Below are 17205 nucleotides of genomic sequence, written 5' to 3'. Positions count from 1 at the left end.
ATCATTCTTTTACTCATGGTTTCCTAGCCTCGCCTTGCTCAGTGCTTCCCAGCCCCTCCTGCCCACCATCCCCAGCGCTGCGCTCCCCAGTTATTCTGAGGCCCACCCACACACCCATCCACTGACAGCAGGCAGAGCAAGGAGTCAGGCGTCTTCTATTTTGAAGGGCTGTTCCTAGGACTGCATTTCTGACACCGCTGGTGGCTCAGGCATTGCTACCTCATCTGGAAGTTCCTGTTGGCCAGAACAGGGACAGTCGCCACAGCAGCCTTTTATACAGCGTTGCTTGGAGAGTGTTTCTTAGCACTGAAAGTGTTTGGGCTTGGGGGATACCAATGCGGTGTCACTAGATCAACAGTGAAAGATTCAAAACAAAGAAAAAAAAACCCACCCAGTATTCTGCGGATTTGTAAAATAGCAACTGAGGTTTATTTTCTGGCTTCCAATTTAAAACCAATTCTGTAGTGGGAAGAGGGTGTGGCCTGACAGACTAATGTGAATAGAAAATACCAAAAAATGTCTCAGTCATTATGTAGAAGGGAAGAAGGAACTGCCCCTCCCATTTTCTTACAGTTTCCCCAGGGTGGGAGCCAGTGCCACAGGGGTGGCTTTCCCAGCACTTGGGATCTGTGGCCCTGGAAAGGCAGGCCGTCCCCCAGAGCCCACCCCGCTGACCACGGTTTTCCTACGTCCTCTCATACAACCGTCCATAGAGAGCTGCTGTCACCAGGCCAGAGGACAGTCCCCTCTTCCTCAAGAAATAGTGGTCATTCTCCCACCCAAGCTGGTCAGGGGTGTCCAGAGTCATCCCCGAGGTGAGAAATAAAGGAAAGATATACAAAGTGCTGAAGTTCCCCCACAGATGAAAGTCAAACAAGCCCTCGGCCTCCGTGATCTCCTGCCCGCAGGTGTCGAAGCCCAGGCCCCCGCACTTGACCAGGGCACAGGTTTGAATGTAGTAGGTGCCATGCACGGTGTGGGGTCCGTCAAAGACACCCAGGGCATATAGCTCTTTGGACACGGTGGGCCTCTCGTATAGTAAGTGGCAACAGAGGCTGTTGGAGCACACCTGCAGGTGGCCTTCCTTTCCCCAGACAGGGACCAGTGTGAAATTGTCATACATCATCTCCGAGTGGAAGGTAGGTGGCGCGTTCAAGGTCCACTTGGCGGCCTCATCACAGTGCACTTCCTGGGCATCCTTCTCACAGTACGGATCCCCAGACAGGATTTTTAAGAACTGTCTATGGGACCGGTCCATCTCACTAGTTGTATTCCCTATCCCATTGAGGCCCTGTGGGTTTGTGGCTACCTGGGCAATTATAAGGTGACCTTTGGGGTCGTCCATGTCATGGTACCAAAAGGACTTGAGAGGGGTGTGTATGCCACTGCCGGTCATCCCCAGAGTCGGGTGGTGGATGTTAGCTGCCAGCACGTTGACACCGAAGGCAGTGGCGAATGCTTTCTGAATTTCAATGGCTGCCAAGAGCGGCAGCTGGTTCATCCAGGCTGTGGGGTACACAACGTGCCTCACCTCAAAGTCTCTGAGGAGTCGGACAGCGGGGTCAAAGAACAGGATGTCAAAGCAAGTGAACATGCCAAACTTGCCAGCAAAGGGCGTATCAAAGGTGATGAGGTCCACATTAGCAGGGGTATCAAAGGCCGCCTCGAAGTACAGGTTGTGTTTACGGTAGCGGTCGACAAGGGTTCCGTTGTCGCTAATCACCACATTTGTGTTAAACTGGTATCTCCCGTCCTGTGGGCAGCCAGGGTCGCTGCTGAGGCAAGGCTGTTTCGTTCCAAGATTGGCCACCAAGAACATCCTTCCCTTGATGGCCATACAACTCAGGCGCTGGAGGACCTGGGGCGGATAGTTAAGGCAATAGGTAAGTTTACATTCTACCTTTTGTGGGGAGCATTTTCGATAAAAATCTTTGATTAAAAAAAAAAGTCCCTGAACTGTGTCTATAATATGTAAACAGCTCTCACAAGTCTGGGAGAAAAGGCCTCTGAGAACGTACACGGGAGGTACACAGGTGACTCACAGCACACATAGACGACGAAGCACCTGGACTGGCACTTAGACTCAATAGTGATGACTGGACGGGAATCGAAGTGAGATGTCATCACCTTTGTTGGAACGGCAGAAGCTCAAGGGAGTGTTCCACCTTGTGTTGACCCAAGAGCAGAAAAATGGGCTCATAAGCTAGTGCTGAACATATACAAAGCGAGACAAACGCCTCCTAATTTCTAAACTCAGCATTTAAAAATAAGCTAAGATGTGTGTAGCCTCTGAGAAATTCCATTGCCAAGAGTTTTACGGGAAACCTTGAACACACTTACAAAAATATACGTACAGGATAGGCATTGAAACGGTGCTAAAAATAGCAAGAGTTAAAAAGGAAGCATGTCTCCTACTAGACAGGATGCTGGTGATGGTAGGAAAAAAAAGGCACAGGCAGTGGTGGTGAGGAACTTTTAGAGTCTTTTTAAAAACTTGACTTGTTTAATATGTTTCCATTCATGTGGATCTTGTGAAATTCACCAATTAATTAAAAGATCCGTATCTGCGTAATGCCCCGTATCAGCACGGGGCCTGGGGAGTTTGGGCTTCGGGGGTTTGGATCCCAGAGCCTCCGTCAAACCTCAGGCAACACGCTGTGGCTTTTGGCTCGGTCTGCTGGACCCCTCACCTACCTCCGTGTCATTGAACCGAAAGGGCTCCAAACACGGGTTCCACCTGACCAGCTTGGGAGATGGCATAAAGTCCAAGAACGGGTAAATGGATGTTCTTGTGAAGTTGAATCCATGGATACCGTCTTCTGGGAACACTATAATCTGCACACCCTGGAAGCAAAAAGACAGTGCCATGAGGTAAGGGGAGCAAGTGTCCTTCACGGCCAGACATCAGCAGGCTGACTGACCAGGGCTTTCAAGATGCTAGCCTGACTCAGCTGGGAAGGAAAGGCTTGTTCTCAGGCAATCAGCTGACTGCCCAAGTGCAGGACGATGGTCCCCCGTTTCTGTGTCCTCTAGGAAGAACCATGAGCATGCCTGGTTGGATGGAGGAGTGGGCAGCATTGCTGAAGGCCCAAGGACAGAGCTCACTGAGTGAATGTTAGGCTGCACTCACTCTCACTGGTGTACAGTGGAAGCCAGAGCCATTGTGAAGCAATTAAATCATTGGGCCTATTCACAGATGGGATGTCTTTAGTCCAGCGGATTTCATCCCCTCTCCCATATCTAAGTCAGTCGGGGAATTTTGGACCCCATCCATAAAACGGCTGGCTGGAATGTGGGTGAGTCCTGGCTGCAGGAATTGGTTAAAGATGACTCGCTGAGCAGTCCCAGCTGTGACCCTGGGAGCAGAGGATGAGCAGCAAGTGTGCTAAACTAAGAGAGTCCCTTTAGGGGCTCTGGCTGCACTACAGGCTTCTCCCCACGCTGGGCTCCCTGTGCCACCTACAGCATCCTAGGGAGAGAAGAAAGAAACAGGGCTGCCCTGGGCTCTCCCTTAGCATCTCACTTTCCTGGTGCTCTCTGGTTCTGTGGCTTAAAGTGTCAACCCTAGAGTGCTGGCCCAATGCAGAGGGTGGAGGCAGCAGGCAGTGAAGGCGTGCCATCGACGATAGTGCCTACTTCCTCAGCGCAATGCAATTTTAGGGCTTTCCCCCCTTCTGGTTATAAAAGCTCCGAATTCTCACTCCCCACACATGAGTGTGTGTGTGTGTGTGTGTGTGTGTGTGTGTGCCCGCGCACGCGCACACGCGTGCACGTCCATACACACTCTCACATCCTCTAACTCAAAGGTGCTCTTGTTAACGTTCTGCTCTTCCTTTCCTCTCCGTGCAGCTGGGTATGCACGAGATGATAAGTTGTGTAGCGCGTGTCTTTCTCATAGAGAACATCCAGACATACAGTCTGTAATGGCCACCCCATCTGTGAGACACTACCGTTTCTCCTCTGCCGATCATCTGCATCCAACCTCTGTAATAAAGAGATGCAGCAGATTAGCAGTTCCAGATTAGCAGGCTTGCTTCCGTTGGGCAGTTTGGCTGTGTACAGAACGGGCCTCTGTTGGACTGTTACTCAGTCAACACCCTGGGAGAAGATCACCCTGGGAACTAGAGACGGACGGTCCTGAGCACGAAGCCAGGCTAGTTAACAGATGAGACCCTGTTTCAAAACCAAGTTAAAAACAAAGGTCTTTACACTAGAGACTATATCTGTGCCTTGTGGGACATTAGCCAGTTCTTTAGCTCGCAACGAATTCATGGAGCCAGTGCTGGGCTGACGAGCGACAGTTCAATTCCTCAAATTCCCACCGTTATCTAATGCATTAAATAAAAAAAGCTGTTCATTTTGTATTTGCATGAGTCACACTTTTAACTTCCTGAAGATTATATTTGGAGAGAGCTTTTTCTCTTCAGGAAAACAAAAACCTTGAAGGGCATCTTATGGAGCCTGCCACTTCAGTTACATCCACACATCGACCACGATGCCTCAGCAGTGGTCTGGCAGGAGATCAAGAACTCCTGGAGAATGGAGGTCACCAACCCCGGGAACGGACTCTGTAAATCATCTTCCCTCTGTGCCAGGAGGGTGGAGGCAGCGCTTTACCGGGCATGTGAGGGGTTCCTGTCCCAAGTGAGTCTCACTGGGCATGTGAGGGGTTCCTGTCCTAAGTGGATCTGATGGAAAACTCTGGTGCCCACAGACACAGCAGAGGTGCTGTGGCACCTGACAGCACAGAAGCACCCCTGTGAGCAGCTGGCATGACTCACAGAATCACCTATGCAAGCTCCAAGCAGGGGATCTGGTTAGTCACAGTGGACAGACGGAGAAGGCAGAAGAGGAGAAGCTGAGGGGACCGAGGTGGCCTTGTGCCGTTAAACACCTTCACCACGGGACCTGCCCTTGTCTGGGTCAGTGCTGGTAGGAGACCTGAAGGTGTGGCTGGGATTCATTTTACACAGACTTCAGCAGGGACATAAACGGGGTTAAGTATCAAATGTACGGACGCTATGTGGATGCCAGTGAAGAGCCCTAAATAGCCCATGAGGCTGACCAGTGAGCGGCGCAGGTGGGAGGGCTTGCTCAGGTTGTCTGCCCAAGTGCAGCAGGGCAGCATGTGGCTGTGTGTGTAAAGGAACAGGAGTCACAAATGCCACGGAAACGCAGTGTGATGGCATTGCCAGAAATGTCCTGGGAACGACATCCGGACTAAGAGATCAGAGAGAAGCTTGCCCCCAACCCTGGTTACACAGCAGCTGGATTGTGGGCCACACAGTTCTAAGCAGGAAGCTTGGAGAGCCGGAAGAGGCCTGGAAGCTGAGGCTCTTCCTGGGATCCTGGGGCAACAACACTTTTTCCAGGTGCGCAGAAGATGCAACTCGGCCATTTTTCTGAGCTCAAGGTCAGAACTATGGTAAAACAAACAAACAAACAAACAACCCTTCCCACAGTTACACAATGGGACACGGGGACCTGGGAAAAGCAGTGTGCTCTGAGAGGATGCGGTACATCAGGAGTATGGGACCATACACACGGACTCAGTCAGGACTTTAAAACACCAACTAGAGGTAGCCGAGTCGTCTCAGGTCACGTGATGAGTGATGAGGGCATGTGGGTAAATGGGACCTACTGGCACGGCCAGCTCTAAGGCAGCAGCTGAGAAGTTTGGCTCACTTGCCATTCGGCACAGTAGGCCTTCCTCAAGCAGCAGGCGTAGCCGCCCCACCTACAAGGATAAAGGCCAGACTCCCTTGGTCCCAGGCTTCCCAACCCCACAGCTTCTTAGGAAAGCCACTTCCTGCCCTGTCCCAGGGGAGTGTAGCCTCAGCAGCCCCACCCTTCCTGGCTGGCAGGAGAGGAAAGACAGTCAAGCAGGAAGCCTTAGGAAGGGCTGGGATCCTAGGCTGTCTGGACGCAGGGCTCCCATCTGGATGAAGTGCGCCACAATGTGCAGACAGCCTTTGTTTTGTGGGCTCTTACACGTTCTCATAAGCTTTGAATGCCTTTCAGTGCATGGAGCTCACTGTCCTCGATGGGTTTCAAGTTTGTTTGTTTGTTTTCCTGAATATCTGCATCCCCCAGGGACGGGCTTTGAAAATCCCCACTGCCCAAACTGCATCCATTCTGGACCAGTTGGCTATAGTCCCAGCCCCACACCCCAGCTCTTGTTTACAATTCGCTGATTCCCGGCACAGGCACATCAATCAGTTGACCTAGGCACTGCTTCTCCAGCTTGGGCAAAACACTCCCTGGGGACACATGCCAGTTCTGACTCTGGAGGCCAGGGGTGGGGCCTGATTTAACAAGCAGCCATGTCAACTCAGAATCTGCAAGCTGATTTCTCAGGAGGACCTCGGGAGCCTGGGTTGTTTTTTTTTCCTCACTCAGAGCAGCTGGCTCTGCGAGCCCTGAGCCCAGGTCAGGAGCAGAAAGCCGCTCTTGCCTTCTGGGCTGCAGCCATCACTTGCTGTTCATAGACGTCGAGGTTCTGCTTCATGAGCTCCAGGGCCTCCTGGCGGCTAACGAGCTCCAGGGGGTTCGGGCTCAGGACAGACCGATGCTCGTACACCCCAGCCACGTAGGACTCGGCCTCGCGGTGCTCCTGGGAGGCCGAGCTGACGCCCAACGCAAGCGCAGAACAGCCGAGGAAGAAGAGAGCAGGCGCAGTGCGGGCTCCAGACATAATGCAGACCATAAATCTGAAATGAACCGGCAAGGAGAGAAGAGCTGAATAAGGAAAGCTGCCAAGGACTGAACTTTCGCAGCTGTGATTTATTAATCCTGGCAATTACACTCGCCCGCAGCGATGCTGGGGCTCAAAGAGTTTGTTTCATGTCCCTAATAAAAGCCCGTGTGTTTCTCTCCAAACACGTAGAGCTGCGTTTCAAATGGCTCGCTGTGTTAATAGACTGGGCTTCAGAACATTTCCAAAACAGACTCGGTGTTTGCCTCGGTTTTCTAAGGCGGAGGGCAGGAAGCCTGCAGTGCGCAGCTGCCTTGCTAGCCAGGCGCCTACCCTGCGCGCTGCAGGAGCTCGGCTGAATTTTGGACACAATTCTGCGATATATTTGACGCTTTACTCGAGACTTCTTACTCAGCATGGCAGGTCAGCCCTCTAGGACAGTCGTGATGGTCCCGAGGCTCCTGAACGCAGGGCAGCTTCCTAGCTGATATTCTTGAGTCTTTATTTGGGGACGATCTGTAGTCCTAGACTCTGCTGTGTCACCCATAGGGCAGCCATAAAGAAGTCTCCCTGTCAGAGTCCCGCGTGGCTTTCACCTCGAACCCGAGTGAGGCTCACCACCGTTTTCCGCTTTGTCTGCTAGTCCAGATCACTTGCTTAAGAACACACCGGGTTGGAAAGAAAATCCGTCTCACAGTCATAACATGGGATTTTCCAAAAAATAAATTGGAATTTTGTAGTGAGTAGCCCCTACTTAGCATGAGAAAGTAGACACAAATAAGTTACATTTCTGTATCTCCCCCTCCCCCCGAGAAATAGAAACATTTACTTGGCATAACTGTGTGTGTGACTAACTGGGATTACAGATCTGCACCACCATGCATGGTTTTTGCAGGGCTAGGATCAAAGCCATTCTGAAAGCCACCCTGGCCCCTCCCCTGGCACAGAAACTGATCAGGCAGTTTACCTCAGCCAGACAGCTGCCCTGTGGAGACAGACAGGGGCGACAACTGCCCAAGAATCCCGGTTCAGTACTAAGGTAACTGACAAACCAAGGACTCCCACTGCTGTTCTTTAAGAAGAAAATAGCATCCTATCCAAAAATAACATCTGTCCAAACCTCAAGCCAGGACTCTTATAGTTTGCATTCCCAAACAAACACCACAGGCCACTAGTTCTGTGTATTATTTAGCTAAAAAGTTCCAGAAACAACCCGTAATTATTTCAGCAACAAAACAGACCAAGAGCTCCTCATTCGGAACCATCAGCAGCAAATGCGCCTCAGGGTGCAGCGTCCCCCTCCCACCCCTCATCTCAAACTGCTTCTTGTTTCCCTAGGGGATAAATGTACCACACAAAGGCCAGGGCTCGATGCCACTCATCTACACTGTAAGCAATGTTCTCTGGTAAGAACAAGGGGCCTTTGAGCCAGCAGTCATGAGTTTTGGACTGGAAACAAAAGTATAATTGATAAGCTTTCATATTGGAACTTTGTCTCTAAAGACACCAAGGAATAATTTCAAATGACTCAAATAATCTACTTTACATCTAATTTTGAAAGGATGATAATGGGGTAGTTTCGGTGACGTCACGGTCACAGTGATAACACTTTTAAAGTCCAGGTTTCCTCTTGAAGAGCTGAGGTAGAGACACATGAGGCAGGCCTTGGTGGGAGCAAGTCAGAACTCTTGGGCTCAGAAGGGCATTCACGGTGTCTGCATAACAGATGTGGGAACATGGGGCTCTGCGTGTACACCAGGGGTGGGGTAAGACTCAGGGTCTCACATGGGCCAGTCACTACCTAAAGCCTTAGCCCCTCCCTCGGGTACAGAACACCTAACTCTAAGAACAAGTAATCCAGCCAAACAAGGAAACTGCAGAGCCAGCAAGAGAACACATTCCTTTCTATTTTCAGAAAAATAAAATTTGTATTATTTGTGGAAGGAGTCCAGTAGGAAAGCTCTAAGTGGCAATCATCTGTGTGTGTCAGTGTGTGTGTGTGTGTGTCTGAGTGTGTGTATGTGTGCATCAATAATTAGACACTATGCATAGTTAACCAGATATTCATGCTTGAAAAATCTAGGCTTAGCAAGGTAGGAGAGAGTGAGCAACTGTAATAAAAATAGCTGCACGAGTTTGCCCTTCCCAAACAGCAGTGAAGCAGGAGACAGGTCGCTAAGGCTGGGAGGCTGGCTTCCCCTCCACACTTGGTGTCTCACAGACAGTCTCAGGAACAACCTAACAAGACTGAGCAAGGACACTGAAGGGCTCAGCAGCAGCAGAAGGAGTGCTCGATCTTAAAGTGGCAGGCCTGGGTTCTAGGAAGGTCGCTCAGCTCAGTGTTTGCCTAGCACACATGGAGCACTGGCTTTCACCTTAACACTGCAAAACAACAACAACATAACAGCAACAACAAAACCCAGGTGTGGTAGTGCATAGCTACAATCCTCGGGTGATCCAGGGGAATCATTAGTTCAAGGCCATAGGTCTGGGGAGATCACTTGGTAAGTAAAATACACCTAAGTTCTGATCCCTGGCACCCACAGAAAAGCTGGGCATGGCGGCACACCTGTAACCGCAGCACTGTGTGGGGTGAGATAGGTGGATCTTAAGGACTGGCCAGTCAGCTAGTCTAGCCACTGAACCCAAGTCCAGTGAGAAACCCTGTCTCAAATAAATAAATAAATAAATAAATAAATAAATAAATAAATAATAAAAATAGAAGAGAGTAGAGAATGATAGAGGAAAACTTCTGGCCACCAAGACACACATATAGGCACATGCATCTATATACAACACACCAAAAATCAAAGGAAATTCAAGGTCACCCAACATAGGAGCTGAAGGCCAGCTATGTGAAGGAGGGAAGGAACAGGGGAGGGAGGAGGGGAGGAAGGGAAGGACTGGTGGAGTCAGGTGTGTGTAGATGAGGCAGTTTCTAGGTGCTGGCTCATGACCATATGTACAGGGACACAAGGACACAGGGACATAGGGGTCCCCTGGAACCAGGGGGCTCTGGGGCCAAGTTGTTCTTGGAAATCCAAGATGGTCAGGACCTTGACCCTAAAGAAAATAATGAGGTAAGAATCTGGCCCAACATGATGGTAACAGAGTCGTCCTTTTACTGAAGTGACATGGGAGACTGAATCGGGACCTGGGCCAACACCAGCTGTAGAAACAAGGTATCTAAAAAAAAAGAAAAGAAAAGAAACAAGGTATCTACCTTCTGTGGGTGTGCTCTGCTCTGAGGCAGGGCCTGGCTCCAAGCTACCCCACCTCTAGGGAGATGCTCATGTCAGACATCCATATACTAGCCAACTGAGCCAGACCCAGGCACATGTCCTGAATGTAGCAGTGAGCAAACAGGGCCTCCTGGAGCTCCTCCGCAGTGCACAGGAGGCCGGATACTGAGCAATCGATCAGGAAGGCAGACAGCAACTAGTGCAAAGGAAGCCAGGCACTGGGAGTGGGGACCATTCCAATGGTGTGGGGAAGGAGGGTCAGCGCAAAGATGATGCTGTGCAGAGACATGATCACAGGTGGCTCCATGACAGCCCATGGTACCAGGAGGAAGAGGAGGAGGAGGAGGAGGAGGGGCATTCATGCGGAGAGCCTGAGGCAGAAGAAACAGTCAAAGAAGCAGTGTGGCTGGAGCACGGGAGGCAGGTGGGTAGCGGTGGCCGGTGGGATTGCAGGAAGACAGCAGTGTCATGTCACTGGCCTCCAGCCACATCTCATTACAAGTGGTAGGCAGAATTATGACCTGGTTACTGTTTTCATTTGGAAATGAATCATGACAGAAAGAGATATCATTGTGTGTCAAGTTGACAAGGGGTGGACTTGTTATGACTAATTTGGGTTGTCAACTTGACTACATCTGGAATCAACTAAAACCCAAGTTGCTAGACACTCCTTCCTTGGGCGACTTCTCTTAGCGCTGAAGCTGGAAGATCTAGCCTGTATCTGGGCCCCCATCTCCTGATGGCGGCTCACATATACGGACGTGGAAGACGGAAACTTTGCCATTTCCCTGAGGCCCTCACTCTATCTGGCCGGTCCACCTGTCCTGTTGCTGATGGAGTTAAATCCGACTTCTTCAGGACGGTGTAGACTGAAAACCAGCAACACTCCAGGAATCCTCTAGGACCCCAGCCTCAGACTGGGTCTGCAGAGGCATCCAGTCTCGTTGGCTGGACAACGACCTGACTCTTGCCCTTTCTACTGTGAGACAGCCATCATTGAGTTATCTGGATGACAGCCCGCAAGCCGACTGAAAAGGTCCCGTGTAAATAAACACAATGTGACAACCAGTGTTGGTAGCAATTCATGGCTGAACCCACAAGGAACATAAAGAAAGGGTCCGTCCAGTCCTCTGAGGTACAGGGGTAAACTGTGGCTTCACCCTTTCCCTTAAACAATGACAGGCAGAAATAACTCTGCACTGTGCTTGGACGGGGACCATGCTCTGCTTTACTAACTAGAACAACGTATCTTAAACTAAAAGAGAAATCCAACAATCGTGACATGTTAACCTAAATGTTGCGCCTCTCTCTCTCTCTCTCTCTCTCTCTCTCTCTCTCTCTCTCTCTCTCTCTCTCTCTCTCTCAAATGGGGGATACCTTCACAATTTAAATAGAATAAAATCTCCTGGACTAAGGGTATAACTCCATGGTACAGCACTGGGCAGCGTGGGCAGGGCTCTAGGTCCAGGCTCACTACTGTTAAGTATCTTCCTGTGGTGCCACAGGGTTTAAGTTTAAGGTAAGGAGGGTCTTTGTGTGCGCCAATGTATGGGGAAAACACCCAGCTGACTGATTTTGCAGGTGTGAGTGCCACCTGGTGGACAAACTGAGAATAACAACAGTGAGCGACAGACTCAGGCAGTAGCAATGGGGTTTTGGTTTTCCCCTTCTCTTTCCACTCCTAATATCTTGCCCATCTAACTTCATAATGAAAATACTGAAACATTCGACTGTTTTAAGATTCACTCTGCCTACTCCAGGACTCAAAAGCATCGCCTTTATTTCTCAGGTGCTTTTCCTTAGGCCTGATAGAAAGTGTTTTCAGTGATGAGAACTTCCTGCCCACAGTTTGGAAAGGTTTGGCTGATGTGCTGGGACACACCTAGCGTCTCCTAGGAAGAGAGGCCACTGAGGGATTACCTGGGCTGGCCTGCAGGTATGTGTGTGTGCTGCTAGTGGATGGGCAGGGACTAAGTCAGGAGGAGCCAGTGGCAGTCACACTTCCCTCTCAGCTCTAGACTGGGTGTGACGCTCCCGCCTAACCTGTCAGCTATAACGAACTGCGAACTGCGACCTGGAACTGTAAGCCAGATACACCACTTCCTGCCCGAAGTTACTTTGGGTCAGGTTGTCTTAGCCGCCACCGACGACGTGAAACAGAGCCAGCCGGTTAACAGACTTGGTGCTCACCTTAGCCAGACCAGGAACACCTTAGATAACCAATGTTAGGGTTTTCCCTCCAGAGTCCCTGATTTAAAACAAACAAAACAGGGCAGCAGAGCATACTGAATTCTCTGAGGAGTCGCCCAGCCTTATTCTACAAAGCATAATGCAGCTTTCGCGTGCACATCAGAGTTCACAGGAAAGCATGATCGTGGCTGAGCCATGAGGAGAGCCCACAGGGCGGCACTCCAGGTAGTTTCCTCTTCTGTAAGGCTCACAGCTCCCAAGAGCCATCATCGAGTCCACCAAAATGCCAGGAAGAGTGTTCTATGAGCCAGCCATCAGGAGGATGGCCAGGATAATCTCATTCAGGACCAATCTGGGCAATATACTGAGGATTCACTTTAAATAAAATTATTTGAAGTGACCCTCGATAGGTGTCAATAGGGAATTGTTTTGGGAGTGTGTTGGAAATTGCCCCTTCATTTTCCTGTTGAGCTAATTAAAATTGAAGTCATAAGGACTACCCTCTAAAAGAACAACCCAGTGGGCTTAGAGCCCCCTGTCGACCTTGTCTGGGAAGATGAACTCAGAAGACAGGCAACACGGAGGCCGACCTTTCCTATTAAATGCATGGTGGGCACCAATCTCTAGGTGAACAATGGACGCAACCTCTCTAGATCTGTCCGGTAGAACCAAGCGCCTGTGCTCATCAGACCCCTGTGCTCCTGCCTGCTCATCCTTGGAAGTGAGGAACGAAGATGCAGAAGCAGGCAGTGGGTGACAGGGCCAATGAGTCCTGTCCCTCATATCCACACGATGTCCTTCACTACCAGAGCGATGGCAGGGAGTATGGAAGAGACAGAACAAGCAACGCCAAAGCAAGAGGCTGACAGGTCACATGGCCCCTTCTCCATCGCAAAGCTGACATATTGGAATAGGTAGCTAAGTTCAGCCAGAGACGACAGACACTCAGGGATCCTGATACGGTCGGTTCCTAGATCAGGAGGAGGAGTCATGTGACACAGCGTTGTGTGGACACAGGCACACCACCTTGAGAGAGGCTGGGGGTGTTCAGTCAGAGGGCAGAGCGTGATAGAAATGGCAGCTCCATCCCCACCCCACCCCTCCCCCCACCCCAAGCCCCGCCCAGGCCTATTTAACTGTCAGCAGCACAGAGCTTCTATAAGAGAAGCAGTGGGGCCTGCACCCCAGCCTGAGAGGCACTAGCCCTTCTGCCTGGTCTGATGTTGTTAAGTCGGGAATTACGTGGCCACCTTCTTTCTCTGTAGCAAAGGTCCCGGCTCAGCTATAACTGCATCCATATCCCAATACAAGTCCCACGGTCCTGTGCTTCCTAGAATCTTAGGGCATGTGGCCGGTCCCCCCAAATCCTGCCGCTTTACCAAGCTTGAGGGCTCAGGTCCTCCAGACCCGGGGCATACTGGGGCTAAGGCTGGGAAGGGAGGGTTTGGTCTCTCCCACGAAAGCTTTAGCCTCTCACTGCTTAGCATGAACTACAGAGCTGAGGCGGGCACTGGAGTTCCTTGGTTGGAGAGGTTACCCTTTAACTAGAGAGGGACTTACGCCGCGGGCAGGATTTCACCCACATCTGTCCCTGAAAAAAGCCCGCACAGCCTTTCTATGCCATACTCGAAAAATGGAGGAGAGGTTGATGACTAAATAACCGGGGATGACTAAATACCGATTTGGAAATGAGCTCAAACACCCTGCAACCACTCCCAACTCAGAGTTAGTAGATCATAAAGTGGAATTGGGCATCAGGTATTTGGAACAAATGTCTACGCAGTGAAGCAGTTAAAATGATGGAAGGACAGACTGATACAATCTATGTGCAAAATACAGACATCAAGACAGCACTAAGGCACACGCCTTTAGTCCCAATAGCAGGGGTAAGGTGGCTGCATCTCTGTGAGTTCTGAGGCCAGCCTGGTCTACAAAGTGAGTTCCAGGACAGCCAGGGCTATATAGAGAGACCCTGTCTTGAAAAACAAAAAGAATTTTTAAAAAGACTTCATTTAATCCCAGCACTTGGGAGGCAGAGGCAGGCAGGCATCATGATTTTGAAGTCAGCCTGACCTACATAGAGAGAGGCTATCTATAAAAAAAATTGTTTTCTTCAGTGTTACACTAATTTTCTAATAAATCAAAATCATTTAAAAAAAATAGCAAAGAGCTGGGTGTGGTGGCGCACTCCTTTAATCCCAACACTCGGGAGGCAGAGGCAGGTGGATTTCTGAGTTCGAGGCCAGCCTGGTCTACAGAGTGAGTTCCAGGACAGCCAGGGCTACACAGAGAAACCCTGTCTTGAAAAAAACAAAACAAAACAAACAAAAAAATAGCAAAGAGTTCAAGTTTCTAGTCTGGCCCACAGAAAGCACAGATACCATGGCTCTATCCTAACAAGAGCCAGATAAACTGGGAATCAGGGTTTCTCTTCAGCTCTGGCAGAGAACTGAACCCCTGCAGCCGATCATTGCCTCAAGAAGCTGATGAGCAGAAAGCTCCTTGGCGTGGAACAATATGAACTAACCAGTACCCCCAGAGCTCGTGTCTCTAGCTGCATATGAAGCAGAAGATGGCCTAGTTGGCCATCATTGGGAAGAGAGGCCCCTAGGTCTTGCAAACTGTATATGCCCCAATATAGGGGAAGGCGAGGGCCAAGAAGTGGGAGTGNGTGGGTAGGGGAGGGGGGGAGGGGCTTTCAGGATAACATTTGAAATCTAAATAAAGAAAGTATCTAATTAAAAAAAAAAAAGAAAATTTATTCAAACCCTGAACTTGAGTAGCTGTGAATCTGCCCTTATTTGAAAATAAGGTTTTTACAGATAAAAATAAAGTTGAGGTCACTGGGGTGATCTTCAGTTCAATATGATGGGTGTCCTTAAGAGAAAAGCGATAGAGACACAGATAGAGAGGAACACCATGGATGGGAGAGATGAAAAGATGCTCCAACTAATAAAGGAATGCCAAGAATTTCTATCAAAAGCAAAACAAGCATTGAAATAAAATTTCCCTCAGAAACTGCATACAACACGTTTTGAGTCTTGCTCTCCAAAGAGAGAAAATAAAGTCTCTTGTTTTTTTTAAAAAAGAAAGAAAGAAAGCTCCTGTCCCCCAGAACCTGGCAGGAGGCCTAAACCGTCACTGAGGCCTGCAGGAGGCGCAGCATGGTCAGACCCAGTGAGTCTGCCTCTAGGAGTTCTACTGATTTCCCCAAAGACTGGAGAATCCCTGCCTCCCCTGCCAGGGTCATGGGGAAGCAGCCAGAGGGTCTGCTCTTCAGCAGGCCCACCCCGGGAAGAAGTCATTTTCTCAGAGGTTAACCTGGGGAGGTTTTATCTGAACCTGACAGACTTGGAGGGAGTGATGTGCTAACTTCAGCCCTCTCCAGCTCCCCCATGGGAGAGGGAAGTGTTTCACTTTAGCTCCTTCTGGCTGTCCCCACCTCACCTGGAGAGAGAGCCCCATGCACAGATGAAGCCCCCAGTTCAAGGTCAAAGGCACAAGGACACAGACAGTCCTCGGGTAACTGTCACCTCTAGAGCACCCATCGTGGTACCGTGACAAGGCACTGCAGGAGCTTTTCCACCTTGTAGTCTTGCTGTGGCCACTTTAGATTGTGCTCGAATTTGATGTTCTTGATGGTAAGCCCTGTGGGAAATGACCCAGCCCTATTCTAGGAACCCTAGGTCAGGATGCTGCCAATGACTAAGTTACCTTCTGTTAAACTGCCCGTTTGTGGAAACATCCCCCCTCCAGCTAACCATATATCTTATCTTCTCTTAAACTGCTTGCCGGGACAAAACCTCCCCCTGCAACTGCTCAGAGAGATTAGCATGTGGTCTTTGCCTTTAAAAACCCAGTTCTCCAAACACTTGTCACTACAGTTGGGTCCCGAATACCTGAATGTGGTCCCATCCGGCTGCCGATCGAGTGAGGGGTCTTCTCTGGAGGGCTCCCCATAACATCACCTGCTTGCTAAATGCCTGGTCACTGTGCCTGCTTGCGTTAGCAGAACCCAGTGTCATCTCTTAACAGCAACAACAACGACAGATTACAGGATATTAAAGAGTCAAACCAAAGCTTGAAGAGACAGCAGATATCAGAAGAGCACTTATGCCTATGATGGCCATGATGAGGGATCTCTCTACTGGGCGGAAAACAGACACTGAGGAAAACAGATGGGTAATATAAGCAAAAGAGGGAAATTCTAAGAATGTATTTAAGAAGTGATGAAATTAAAACAAACAAACCCTACTGTAACAAAGATGAAGAATCCCTTCGCTGCTCATCAGTAGAGCAGATGTGGCTGAGGAGAGAATCTCTCACCCTTGCCCGCCTGTAGAAACTACAGTCTGCTTCCCAGCCGTCCCATCATTATGGACTCTACCTCTTGAAAACTGAGAGCCAAAATAACTTTTCTATACGTTGCTTTGGTATTTTGTTGTTGTTGTTTTTTAATCACAGCAACAGAAAAGTAAGTCCTACACAGCTGGGCAGAGAGAGTTCAGTGCCCTATAGCTGTGTTTACACAGCAGGGAGCCTACGCAGCAGTCGGTGGCCTGCCTTATGGTGATAAGTCAGCCTTGTCACCTCTGGGTCACCGCAGAGCCTGGACAACTGCTTGGCCTCAGGAGCAGCCTCACTCACTGCTAGGGGGACCTGAAGCCAGGTGAGCTGGGCCCAGGTCGGATGGACTGCTGGACTTCCACAGCCTTTTCTGTCCTGTATGATCGCTCATAAGCCCAGCCTCTGTTACCAAAGAGGGTCTGCAGATGCCAAAGGCAGAGCACAGCCTAGTGTGAACTGCAGGCTCTGGAGGAGAGGAGAGGCCGATGCAGGCTCATCAGCTGCACCCAGTGCACACACTCTGGTCCGGATGCTGATAATGATGCAGACTGTACATGAATCAGGACAGTGGGGGTAGGGTAACTGTTTTTCTGTTCTATTTTACTATGAGCCTAGAGATAGATAGTCTCTCTCTCTCTCCCTCTCTCTCTCTCTGTCTCTCTCTGTCTCTCTCTGTCTGTCTGTCTCTCTCTGTCTCTCTCTGTCTCTCTCTCTCTCTCTCTCTCTCTCTCT

General features: G+C 49.9%; 1 protein-coding gene across 1 annotated transcript in view; it reads right to left on the bottom strand.

Annotated features, from left to right (window-relative positions):
* Positions 1-397: 397 nt before the first annotated feature.
* Positions 398-17205, bottom strand: part of Btd (biotinidase) — a 30209-nt gene continuing 13401 nt past the window's right edge. The window contains exons 2-4 of the mRNA XM_021203611.2: positions 6455-6710; positions 2695-2844; positions 398-1858 (exon numbers count right to left, since the gene is read on the bottom strand). Coding sequence (XP_021059270.1) covers positions 686-1858; positions 2695-2844; positions 6455-6710 — 1579 coding nt within the window. The 3' untranslated portion in view covers positions 398-685. The remainder of the gene's footprint in view (positions 1859-2694; positions 2845-6454; positions 6711-17205) is intronic.

This window comes from Mus pahari, chromosome 8 (genome assembly GCF_900095145.1).
Source record: "Mus pahari chromosome 8, PAHARI_EIJ_v1.1, whole genome shotgun sequence".
Classification (NCBI taxonomy): domain Eukaryota; kingdom Metazoa; phylum Chordata; class Mammalia; order Rodentia; family Muridae; genus Mus; species Mus pahari.
The sequence above is the reverse complement of the archived record's forward strand: the minus strand, read 5'-3'. Positions and strand labels throughout refer to the sequence as shown.